Source organism: Mirounga leonina, unplaced genomic scaffold, assembly GCF_011800145.1.
Source record: "Mirounga leonina isolate KUSES-001 unplaced genomic scaffold, KU_Mleo_1.0 Mir_91, whole genome shotgun sequence".
NCBI lineage: Eukaryota > Metazoa > Chordata > Mammalia > Carnivora > Phocidae > Mirounga > Mirounga leonina.
Genome location: NW_023270839.1, coordinates 35,396,227 through 35,409,962, shown reverse-complemented (window position 1 = coordinate 35,409,962; position 13,736 = coordinate 35,396,227). Strand labels below are relative to the sequence as shown.

The following is a 13,736-nucleotide window of genomic DNA, read 5'->3' as shown; positions in this document are numbered from 1 at the left end:
AGAGTGCGAGAAGGAGAAGCAGGCTTCCTGCGGAGCAGGGAGCCCGACGCGGGGCTCGATCCCAGGACCCCGGGATCATGACCTGAGCCGAAGGCAGACGCTTAACGACTGAGCCACCCAGGCGCCCCTGTTGGTTTTTTTTAAGCAGTAGTTCTCTATGGTTTTTGCAAGACACACAAAATTGCGTGAACGTTCATCTGTGTCACATACTCTCATGGGTGTACCCAAGGTTTGGCCATTTCCTGGCAAGCCAGCAGTAACCCCACCCTGTTCAGTCCAATTCGAGAAAGTATATGGTTATTGCACGTGAGCTAGAGTGAAAGATATTACTGGGGTAACCGTAGGTCCCTATTAGTTTATTTTTTATATGAACCAATAAAAATTTTAATTTTTTGTTACTATTATTAGTAGCACATTCCTTGGGACACATACCACAACTGATTGCAATATACTGCTGGATTGTAGCCGTTAAGTGCCAGGGCTGTGAAGGATTGCTGCGGTAGCTGGTATGAACTGCCTGTCATATCATTGGGAGGATAAGCAGCTTTTCTCTATCCCCACTTTGGAAAGGGCTTAAAGTCTGGAGAAAGGAATTTCATTTCGCTATAAGGTAGGATTTCTTATCAACAATAACAATAATAATAACTACTATTTATCGAGTGCCAAATAGATCTAACAACTGCGTGATGTGCATGTATCTAGAGAGAATACATATATAAAATAATCATTTATGTGCTACATCATTTATCCATTATACAATGGAGAATCTTCAGATACGAAACTCAGGCTCAGAGAGGTTAAGTAATTTGCCCAGCCTTAAAAAATTGTTAAACATTGCTGTCCGTCGTCTTAAGGTCAAAAACTCTACTCAGCATTTTATAAAATGGAGAAGAATGGTCTAGAAGGTTGGCGATTACTAACAGTTATAGAGTACTGATAAGTAAAGTAACTCCCAGGAAGATATCTTGACATCAGTTCTGAGTAGCTATCAAAGTTTAACCAAATTATTTGTGCTTAGTCCTTTGCATCCTTGGTTAATGGTGACATACTAATAGCAGTCTGTTCCTGATGTTGTTGTTGGAGCAATTTAGCTTGGCTGTGAAGGATGGTGGGAAAAGGGGGAAAAAAAACTATTGAGTTACACAAAAAAGACAAAATGTGTCCAAATCCCAAACTTACCTCTTCCTAGTTCTCTGACTTTGCGCATTGTTTAGCCTCCCTGAGCTTCCGTTTTCTTATCTGAAAAATGCAGGTGATGATGATGGTGATAGCACCCCCTCCCTCATAGGGTATTGGAGGAATGGATATAATGCCTAACACATTATAAGCCTAAATACATGTTGCATATTATTGGTTATTATAAATCCATTAGATTATCATGGCATCACCTTTCGCCCATAGAGTGGGTACAACTCTTGTACAATTACACTTTTTAATTCTTTGGGAGAATGGGTATTTTTCTCTGGACCAAGATAGCTCCCCAAAAAAAGGTCCTGAGGCGTAAATGAGGTGTTAAGAATGCCATTGTCCATGTTCTGGTCCCTTTTATAATTAAAAGTAAAAAGCCAACCTTTTACGGAAGTACAGTGCTAAATGACAGCCCAGCCCAAGGACCACTTGGCGGATGAGCACACTTGCATTCCAGGATTTCCTGCCTCCCCGGTGCCACTTGTTGTCAGCTCCTTGAAGCTACAGAAATTTGCCTCTGCAGGTGTGGAGAGCGTGCTTGAATTACTTAGGGTGCATGAGAGAGCAAATTATTGAGGCAATAGAGCTGAAAATGTGGGCAAATTAGAATTTTTCATAGCAAGATTGTGCATTGTTAAGCCAATTCATGATTATATGTGTGTGTCTTGCTTCAGATATTCCGCTACACAATAAACCTCTTTGCCGCGATGAATATGTATGGAGACTAATTTAATCAATATACTTGTAACAGTAGTGGAGTCTGACAGAACTCATCCTTTGAAATTCTGGCTGCGTTAATCTGTGCAGTATATATACGGGCCAAGACTCATAATTTGTGTTAAAAGAAGATTATTTTGAAAAGAAACAACACTGCCTGTTAGAAAATGAAAAAAGCCTGGGGGATAGAAAGCAAAGGGCAAAGGGATTTTTGTCCTTTTCCCTCTTATTGGTCTGAAAACTCAAAGTTAAGGAACTAAACTGCTTTCTTTTGGAAAAAATACGGCAAGGCATTTTTTTTTTCCTCATTGATACATTTGAATTCTGTAAATTGACTAAAAGGTGCAGGGAAGTAGCTTTTATGCATTGTTGGATTAAATGGAAGATTGAGTAAGTGCCCTGGTCGAATCTGCAAATGTTTGCTTTCTGGAAATACCAACACATGTGATCACATCACATTCAGGGAGTTTGCTTTTTGGAGCAGGTGGATTTTAATCATTTCCTAAAGAGCACTCGCCACTGAAATTGTCTTCTGAGATAAGAGAGTCAACCCAGAGGGTAAGCTAGTTGAATCGTTGCATCTGACCAATCAGAGTACTTGAACTTTGCTTTGGAGAACCCTCCCATCACCTTACCATGAGACTCCTAGTGAAGCTTTTCTAATTCCCATTCTTTGACCAGCGTTGTCCACGGGAGCTAAGTACAAACACAGTGGGGGTTAAAGGTCTAGGCCAATGGCCCCTGCTTGAAAATACAGGTCAATCTACAGCGAGTCCATTCATACTAAGCATCTTGGCCTCCATAAATCTTGGGAAATACGTCTCAGCTTGAGTGCCCTCCAGATGCCAAGACCCTGGGAGCTGACGGAAGGCTGAGTTTGGAAGCCCGACTCAGGCCAGCAGTCCTATGCAGTCTTAGGCACCAAACTCTGAGTGTGCTACATTGACCCTCCCGCACCACCACCTCTCGCCCCCTCAGCCAGGCCATGAGTCATTCCAAGGGTGGAGGTGCCAGGCGAGGCTCCCAGGGCCACCGCCATCATGAACAGACCCCTCCGTGCCAGATCTCCATATCACTTGTGGGATCACAGGAAGCCATTGGCAGGCATTTTGGTCCTGCCTTAAACATCATCATTTCACTTCTCATGCATAAGCCACTATGAGCCCAGGCAGAATGAACAGCAATACATGATTCTCCATCCAATCCAGATAGTTTTACTCAGCGTTCCCAATATGGTCTGCCCAGGGCCTTCATATCTTATAAAGAACTAAGTAGAGGTGCTTGATCTCTCCATTGTTAAGCTGGAAGGAAGGTAGATCTTGAAAGGCCCAAGTTCAGCACTGAGGTTGCTTTAATTGCCTCCCATCGTTTTGATGCTGACTTAAACTACAGGGTTTAGCGAAGTTTGTGTCTGGTTTCTGTGATTACGGCTTGAGGTGAGACGTAAGCAGAAGCAGCTCAGTGTCGGTCTTTTTATTTCACATATAAATATTGTTTAATAGATGGTCCAAGTACTTTATGTTGCCTAATCTATTCCTTAGGGGTTAGGGTGGGGGAGGCTTGTTCTCATTACAGACTAGTTAATCCCTGTGGGAAAATCCAGGCCATCACTCTCAGCTGATAACACCTTTCAGAGTGTCTGTACCACCGCTTGGCTTTTGTGTCTCAGAAGGGTTGGACGTAACTCTGTCTAGAGCTACAGACAGTATTTGACACAAAACTTGGCCTTGACTATATTAAAAATATCAGAGGGGCCATCAATGTGAAGCATTATTAGAGTTCAGATTTCATAAAGAAGTTCCTTGAAGAAATCAAACAAGACACTAAGATGAGGCAGACTTAGAAATTATCATTTTTGTTAAATGTGACCTTATAACACATTAAGCTGCAGAACTCAGAATGGACAGTACACAAAGAAACCATTAGAAAGCTTACCCATTACGGAAAATATATCGGATGTAAGATTTTGAACAATCTCTAACTCTGGACAATGAAGCTCACTATGTCAACACTAAAAGTGATTGACGTGAGGGGCACCGGGGTGGCGCAGTCGGTTAAGCGTCTGACTCTTGGTTTCGGCTCAGGTTGTGGTCACAGGATCGTGAAATCTAGCCCCATGTCAGCCTTCGCGCTCAGCGTGGAGTCTGCTTAAGACTCTCTCTCCCTTCTTTACCTCTCCCTCTGCCCCTACCCTCCCCAACCCCCCCGTGCTCGCTCACTCTCTCTCTCTCCCCCTCACTCTCTAAAATAGATAAATAAATCTTTAAAAAAAAAAAAGTGATAGACATGAAAAGGGACTCTCCTTCTAGAATAGCTTGCACTCCCTAAAAGTCACCACAGTACTTGTACTAGTCCCCTTGAAAGGAAGTTAGCAGGTACACATGGTTTATAATGAGGTTAAATCCAGTAATTTAATGTATACTGTTTCTGAGTATTGAATGCGAACATCGCATCAAATCCAGAGTAAATGGTTGTGGAAATTATTCCAGGTTATGGGATTACAGCGGAAGAAAGAGCGGGCTGTATGTATGTGTGTGTTACTTACATTGTGCAACATATTCCTTGTTGATAAGTCATTGCTTTGTGTAAGGCATGGGGTTAGGTAGGGGCTGTATGAAAATGAAGTACACTTACGCTCTTACAATATTGTGTTTGTGTGTGTGATTAAGTAATCTGACATGATATCCGTAGTGAAAACCATGGAAAATAAAACTTAGTGTAATGGAACATTCCGGGTACCCTGGTGAACGTTGCCATCCTGTGTATACAGCTCAGTATTGGGCTTCTTTATTTCACATGTAAATTATATTTAATAGGTGGGCCAAGAACTTTGTTTTGCCTAATTATTTCTGAGGTTATTTTTTTAATCCTTAATTACGTTCTTTCCAACCAACTGTGCTCAAGGTATATTGTGTTTGCTTAGAAATGTGCTTTGTCATATTTGAGAACTTTGGTGTGATATCTGTTAGTTACTGGGTGGTCTTCCAACATGAAGCATCTTCAAATGATCAGTTGGTTAGAAACATATGCACACTATACCAATCCGTTTCCAACATAAAGAACTGAGAAACTACATATACTATTCACCAGGATTCACCATTATTAAATTCAGATAGGATATTAACTTTATGGTTGAAAGGTTTTGATTGTACACAAATGGACTGATTTTCAACACATGCCAACTACATTAATTAAAAAAGATAATTAAGGCATTCTTAACTTGCCAGCATATGTAACTTATTAATATTTTGAATTGAATCATTTTCCTAAGTAGTCTTGACTTTTTGGAGTATACTTTCTTCCCTACCAGTGGAGCTATGATGCTCAGCCAAGACAGATTTATGACCTTTTAAAAATAATGATGGAAAATGAGATCGGAGGAAACATTTTAGTATCTGCTTTGCTCTGAGGCCTAAACTGCGAGCTCTCCAGTTCTTGAAGGCTTTGAAATGCTGATTCCAGTCTTCTTGTGGGTTTTTAAACACCTTCTCAAATGACCCATTTTAATAACCCGAAAGCTATTATATAACGAGCAGCCATAATTTAGTCCAGGGCTCTAGGGGGACCCTCACAGTTCAGCAATGAATAGTTAATGCAGTATAATGTTTAGCAGGTTATTAGTTTTCACTATACAAATGCTGATCAGGGAACGCTTTTATAAGGTGTTTAAAAGAAAATGTAATTAACTGGTTGCGTGCTTCTGTTGCAGCTCAAATTGAAATTATTCCTTGCAAGATCTGTGGAGACAAATCATCAGGAATCCATTATGGTGTCATTACATGTGAAGGCTGCAAGGTAAGCCTTTTTAATTGTTGTTGTTGTTTCTATTAATGTTAGAATGTATCTTTGTGATGTGACTTCTACTATGTCTGAAAATTCAACTCCTCGGCATTTTGAGTGATGAGAGACGACAGGACAGGATAAATATTTTGGTGTTAAATTACAATTAAGAAAGTCATATATATTTTTATGTCTTCCATCAAAATAACAGGAGGCTAGAGAAGAGTATTTGAACATTGCTTGTTTGTCACCTCCAGTCCTGGATTTGATGGAACTGATGAACAATCCCTTTGGTTATCTTTTTTAAAAAAGAAATGATTCTAGATTTCTGTAGTGTCCCTATTACAAGCTTTGTAAGAAGGTATTTCTGGGGCGCCTGGGTGGCTCAGTTGGTTAAGCGACTGCCTTCAGCTCAGGTCATGACCCTGGAGTCCCTGGATCGAGTCCTGCATCGGGCTCACTGCTCGGCAGGGAGTCTGCTTCTCCCTCTGACCATCCCCCCTCTCATGTGCTCTCTCTCTCTCATTCTCTCTGTCTCAAATAAATAAATAAAATCTTTAAAAAAAAAAAGGTATTTCTGATAGTTTAATCAGAATGTGATTGAAAGTCTTACTTTTGGCACACATATGTTGTTACATCTGGCCAAATTATGGCAAAGCCATTGGAAAGAACTGGGTTCTGGTCCTAATGCCACCACATGTCCCTCTTGTTGTGGGCTTGTCTTAATCTTTTAGTGACTCAATTTCTTCATCTATAAAGTGGGCGTTAACACCTGTTCTTCCTACCTCTTAGAACTATTCCAGGGATAGGATAAAAAACTGTAAATAAAAGTCCGTATAAACTGAAAAGTGCTATGTAAACCTAAATATTATCCTTCTTATTGCTGTTGATACTATTTTAATTATTACTGATGCTGATCGAGGGCAACGCATTACAGCACATGCGTAATTTGGGAATGGGAATAGAGATGTTTATCCTAATCATTCAAGACCTCCAAACCCAGATTGCCTCTGTTATTCAAATCTCAATTTATTAAGATTTAAATCCTCCTGCTTATATTGGAAGGGCCTTGAGACAGCTTACAGGATAAAACAGTGCAAAATAAACAGGCGAGAAGCTATTTAAACCTGCAGGCAGCTTCTGAGACAGCTGATTGCCACTGAACCAGGCCTGAATTAGCCCTAAGGCATTTTGAGGTGGCCAAAAAAAAAAAAAAAAACAATAAATAAATAAATAAATAAAATCCATGCGTTTGGTTAGCTTCCTTCGGTGAAATTAGAAAATATAATGTCATAAAATACAAAATCACCATCAGACACAAATAACTACTGAGAGACTTCGGGGAAATTTGCCTTGTAATTTCCTTAAGTCTTTGTTTTACTGTTAATCATCTGAACGTGCTGCTTTGTACATGTACAGATACTTCATATTGATCCCATCCTGGTGATGCTCGAGCTTTCTACACGCCGCCAAACACACTTTTTCTTTGTCATCACCTGCCTTTTAGAAATAGGGGGCTTGCCACTTAAAGAGGATTTTGAATTGTTCATCATTATAGCAACCCTCAAGGCCTCAGGTTCTAGATTACCAAGGAAAAAAAAATGATGTCTTTTTACTTCCTCCGCTTGCCCTCCCTCAAAATTAATCAATTAAGTAAATAAAAGTCCACAAAATGAAATCAGCTGCCTGGCTTATGCCACCCTGGGACAACTGTCATCCCGTTGACTTTCAGAGTTAATTCGGCTGATGTGGCTGGGCACCTGTCACCCTTCCCCCTCACCCGAACCTTCTCGTCCCGGTCCAAGATGGCGCAGCCTTCCTTGGTGAAGGGCATACAGACAACAGTGCCCTTCCCCCCCCCCCCCCCCCAGCAGAAGCTCCAAGCAAACTTGACTCTGTGCATTGCATCTTGCCTAGTTATGTTCTTCAGTGGGCAGGGCCCTGGGCATTAACCACATGTCCTTTCATTCTGTCCTGAGAAACTGACCACTCTCTCTGAGTCTTCTAGGAATGCCACGTGTGGTTTTAGGTGCTAACTAAAGCAAGCACCTCGGATAAGCGTCTGAGGCTGGGCCAGGGTGGGGGTGAGGTCTGCTTTGTGCAAAATAACGCACCAGTGCAGGAGATTCATGAACAACATGCTGTTCAATAAAATCTGGACTGCCTGAGAACGGCTGGGTTTACATAGGCAGAAACAGTGTGTGTTTTCTTTTTACCCCCAATGTTTATTTATGACGAAAATTAAAGCCATAAGAACACAAGGGGCAGCTATTATTTTATTGTTGTCATTTTTCTAGATCCCCGCCCCGATCTTGTACAGCCCCGATGCCAAAGTGTATTTTGGTTATCTGTGGCTCTGTTCTTCTGTCCTTTTGACTTTATACAACGGAAATCACCAAACAATTAAAACTTAATTTTATTGACAGATTGAGCCTAGGCCCAGTCTGGGACTACACAGTGGTATGTGTTTATACTTGATGCATATAGTATTTGGTCTGCAATTATAGTTTCCCTCTGCTATAGTTAATATTTTCACTTCTGGCTGTGGTGAAATCAAGAGACTTCTGCTTTTGCCGTTGATGTTAATGATTTATCATGCTCTAACCAGGTGAGGGTGGTTATAGCATCATAAATTATAAATAATTTATCTCTGTGATAGGATCACTAGACATTTGGAAATTTTCTAATTATGTATATATATAAATAGATATCTAATGAAAAGAAAGAAAGTGACTCAGTCATTTTCTGAGGTAATCATTTTATGAATGTATTTTAAATTGCATTTTAAAGTCAACCACCTGAAACCCTAAGAAACCAAAGAACCTATTTAATTGCTGAAATGATGATTTATTTTACCACATATCTGCTCAGGTAAACATTGCACATAAACCGCAAAAATGATGCAAGTTTGGTAGCTCTTTTCTCTGGTTTCTGGGTATTCCCAGCCCACCCTCTCCAAGTCCCCTTTGCTACCTGTAGAGAGACAGTATTGTGACATGCTTATGCTCTGACTTTGGAACCGGACTGCCTGGGTTTGAATCCTAGTTCTGCTTTACCAGCTTGAGCACCTGCCCAACCTCTCTGTGCCTCTGTCTCCCCATCTGTAAAATGAGGATGGACATTGTAGTTACTTCCCAGGGTTATCACATGCATTTAGGTAACACATGCATTTAGGCACGGAGAAAAGTGCCAGGCATGTAACAATCGTTCAATAACTGTTGGCTGTTGTTACAATCATTGCTAGCCAAATTCCATAGGCTTGAGTCATGCTGCTCTAGTCAGATATCATTTCCAGAACATCTATGGGTCCAGTCTTGATTTTTTTGTGACCATTTGCTATTTGTTATGTATACTCTTCTACTAAAAACAAAAATATGAGCACCCCCTTGGGGCCACGCACTATATAAGCACTGTAAGGGATCCAGAGACATAGAAGACCTGAGCCACCTCAAGCAGTTTATGGTCTAGTTGTAGAGATGAGGTCTGCAAAGGAGCAATGCAAGAACTAAATCCTAGGTTTAATAAACCAGAAAAAAATTATAAAAGGGAGGGGGCAGTTCAGAAAGAGATCCATGCATTTAAGGTCAATTAAATTTTGACGAAGATGCCAGTTGAATTCAATGAAGAAAAGATGGTTATTTCAAATAATATTGCTGGAACAACTGGACATTCATATGAAAAAAAATGAACTTCACATTTATACCTCTCACTGAAAGCAAATATTAACTTAAAGAATATCCTAAGCATAAAACGTAACTCTATAATATTTCTAGAGAAAATCATATATTTTTGTAACAATAGTCGTACAAATATTTCTCAGACCACACACCGAAGTCCTTACCTTATTTTATTTTTATTTTTTTTAAGATTTTATTTGACAGAGAGAGATACAGCAAGGGAGGGAACACAAGCAGGGGGAGTAGGAGAGGGAGAAACAGGCCTCCCGCCGAGCAGGGAGCCTGATGCGGGGCTCGATCCCAGCACCCTGGGATCATGACCTAAGCCAAAGGCAGACGCTTAATGACTGAGCCACCCAGGCGCCCCTATCCTTCCCTTATTTTAAAAAATAACAAATTGGAATTAATCAAAATTAAAAACTTGTACCTTTCAAAAGGTATCATTAGTAAAAAGAAAAGGCAAGCCATATACTGGAAGAAATAAAAGAAAACAATAAATTTTAAAATAAAAGGACAAAAATAATAAAAAGGAACAATAACTTGAACAATCTCTTCACAAAAGCTGGACAAGGAACCAATGAACATGTGGATATATTCTCAACATCTTTAATCATTAGGGAAATGTAAATAAAACCACAGTGAAATACCATGACATATTCATCTGAAAGGCTAAAATTAAAATAGAACAAAACAAGAAGAAGAAGAACAAAAACACTGCCTATAACAAACATGATGAAGATGCAGAGAAACTGGTGAATTTTTCAGTCTCCTACATTACCGGGGGGGGGGGATTGGGAGGGGGCTGTGACATTGTACAGCCCCTTTGAAAAAAGGTGGGAATAGAATAAGTTATCAGCCTCACATATGACCTAATGGCCCATCCTAGGTATTTACCCGAAAGAAACAAAAACACCTGTCCTAGAAAGACTTTTATATGAATATTTGTAGTACCTTCATTCATAATGGCCATCAGCTGGAAACAACCCAAATGCCCATCAACTGAAAAATGGATAAAAGTGTGTGGTGGACGGATGAATAAGATCGATGGAATGGAATGCTGCTTAGCCATAAGAGAGGATGTGCACAAAACAACATGATGATGGGGGCGCCTGGGTGGCTCAGTCGGTTAAGCGTCTGCCTTCGGCTCAGGTCATGATCCCAGGGTCCTGGGATCGAGCCCCACATCGGGCTCCCTGCTCGGCGGGAAGCCTGCTTCTCCCTCTCCCACTCCCCTCTGCTGTGTTCCCTCTCTCACTGTGTCTCTCTCTGTCAAATAAATAAATAAAAATCTTAAAAAAAAAAAAAACAAAACAACATGATGATGAATGAAAGAAACCAGAAACAGAAGAACAATTACTGCATAACTGCACTTATATGTCATTGTAGAAGAAGCAAAAATTTTAAAGCTATAATGGCAGAAAGCAAATGTGGTAACCTGGAACGAGGTAAGGCATGACCACTAAGAGAAGGACACTTTTTGTGGCTTGTGGCAATGCTCCGTCTTGACTGTGGTGGTGGTTCCACAGCTGTATGCAGTCTCAAAATTCATCAAGGTGGGCTCTTCACAGTGGTGCGTTTTTGAATTGAATTTATGCCTCAGTGAAGTGTATTTAAAGTATATATTAAAAAGAACTAAATCCCAGAGTGAGACTATAATCTGTGGTGTGGTACAAACAGCACATACCCACGAGGCAGCAAGAACCCAGAGGTGGGGATGTCTTGGTTGTCTTTTGGGGACAGCATATAACCCAGTGTGACTGGAGCAGAGGGTCACTTTCTGTGGATAATGGAAAATAAGGACGGGTATGCCATTCCCAAATTTTTAAAGGTTCAATTATACCAAGGTTTTTATTAGAAAGGTACTTTACTTGTTCTTTTTTTTTTTTTTTTAAGATTTTTAAAAATTTATTTGAGAGAGAGAATTCTGCACATACAAGCATGGGGGGCGGAGGAGCAGAGGGAGAGGGAGAGAGTCTTAAGCGGACTCCATGCTGAGCGCAGAGCCCTCCCGGGGCTCGATCCCACAACCCTGAGATCACGACCTGGACCAAGAGTCAGAGGCTTAACCGACTGAGCGACCCAGGAGCCGCTACTTGTTCTTTTGAAATAATGAAGGAACAGTGTACGAGCTTTGGTCATGCCTTGAATACTGCATTTCAGAAAAACATAAAATCTAGGCCTGCAGGGGCTTAGGTCTGTCACTGAAGATGTTTCTGAGCTCTTGGAACAGAATTTAGTCCCAGCTCTGGGTGAGCAGTAGGAGGGGGTGTGGGGTAAGCTGGGGCAGGCCTGCCTGGGAAGAGGGGCCAGGCCATGGAATGGGCAGGCAGAGGAAAAGGCCAGAAATAAAACAAGGGTCTGTGGATGTTAGGGGTGAGGTTCAGTCTTCAAAGTGAATAACAATGCTGAAGTGTTTATAGAAAAATGACACTGGTTGAGGTTTCCTCTGAGAAGTGGTCCTATTTTTCATTCCACTTCCGTTCCTAGCTTCATCATTAGATACAGTGATGATGATGATGAAAAATTTATTTCCCAATAGAAACAGTTTTTTAATCTATATCCTTTAGACATTTTGGATCTACAATTTCAGTTATAACTTTTTAAGTGATAATGTGCAATCAAGTTTTAGGGTTGATAGGATTGATTTCTGATTACATTTAGGACCTTTTGCTCTTAATAGGATAAGAATAGAGTAACATTTGTTTGTCAAATACTTTTTCATCAATTAATTACACTTAAGACGATGTCTTAGGCAAAGTTTCCTTTTCCATCCAGTGAAGGAAGAATTTGGAGTCGTTTCTTTGCATTAACAACATATGAGACTCTTAACTATAGGGAACAAACTGAGGGTTGCTGGAGGGGAGGTTGATGAATCACTAAATTCTACCTCTGAAACTTTTTATTTAAATTGAATTTAAATAAAAACAAAAAACAAAAAAAAAGGAAAAAAAAAAACCAATATGCTGAGATTAACAGTGAAAAGCCTTTTTAAAGATATCCAGAATTCAAAATTGGTACTTTTCCCCCCCCCCCCCCCCCTTTTTTTTCCCTGAAAGAGTTAAAGCAGTTTCTGGAGGTTTGTATGTATTAGGCTAAAAAGAAATGTCCATAAATATTCCATTTAGGCTCAAATTGTTTTTTAGAGGATTGTAATATTTTTTTCAGTCGTGAAATGTCACTAGCTTTGGACCAATTTTAACCGCTTTTCAGCATTGATATATTCATGCCCAACATTTTTATCTTAATGTTTTATAGCACCTGGCCCGAATATTAGAGCTAGCCATTTAAAATGAAAATTAGACTTAGCTGTTACTGCATCCTGTGACGTCAGCGTTTCAGTTCTGTTAAATACCAGGTGGTAAGAAAAAACTTTCGTTTCGCTCACTCTTCCAGTCCTGTGATGAGATGCACAAATAGTAGAATGTGTGAAACCCCAATGTCCATCAAGATGATTTGGATTTTTTTTTTCCCCTGTATTTTTTGTTGCTTTGTTGTGGTCTTAATCATGTCTCAGTAACTGCTGTCCTTCCTCAGCTCACAGACAATGCTGGGCTTATGGCCTTGTTGTCAGTAGGGCTCTAACATAGCGTGTGGCTCAGGGCAGGGCTCCTCATGCTTGCCTGGGGATCACCGCTGTTGAATGTGTTCATTTGGATTGAGTCTGAGTGTGGCAGATCACAGTACGGCAAAGCAGACATCGACACTTACCAAATATGACACACGAGGTCAGCTTTAATCAGAGATCATTTGCACATACAATTCTACAGGGAGGCCCGTCATTACTGAAGGGGAAAGTAGTTCAGGAGATCTACGCTTCCATGATTTATTGCTGCTAGCTGTGAGTATAGAGTTGTACCAGCTACTTTTGCAAAAGAGGCTTCCTATTCTTTCCTAAAGAACAAATTCCCTTCTTCATTTGCTTCCTTGAGGACTATCATTGCTGCCCCCCCTTTTTAATTCTGTCATTTCTTCTGCTTCTTCCTGTCTCTTGATTTAAATCTATTTATGCTCTCTCCTTATCCCTTAGTAAAATTAAATCAACAGTTATTTTTTTTCTTAACTTTAAAACTCTCTGCCCATGTTTATCCAAAGATATTTCTTCTCCCCCCTCCCCATACCTCTGAATGTTCTCAACAGAAAGTTCCCCAGAGAAATAAATTTGTAACAGTTTGTCATTTACAGAAGGGATTCTCCGCTGTGAGAGGGAGACATACACCTGCTTCAGTGGTCCCCCCAAATTCCAGTTTTTCAGTTGTATTGGAAAATATAATAATTCTGGGCGCCTGGGTGGCTCAGTTGGTTAAGCGACTGCCTTCGGCTCCGGTCATGATCCTGGAGTCCCGGGATCGAGTCCCACATCGGGCTCCCTGCTCG

The 13,736-nt window shown here is 40.5% G+C and overlaps 1 protein-coding gene across 1 annotated transcript in view; it reads left to right on the top strand.

The window, feature by feature from the left end:
* The window catches only part of RORA (RAR related orphan receptor A), a 101,341-nt gene that overhangs the window by 53,894 nt on the left and 33,711 nt on the right, over nt 1-13,736 (top strand). Inside the window, exon 2 of the mRNA XM_034994063.1 lies at nt 5,615-5,700. Coding sequence (XP_034849954.1) covers nt 5,615-5,700 — 86 coding nt within the window. The remainder of the gene's footprint in view (nt 1-5,614; nt 5,701-13,736) is intronic.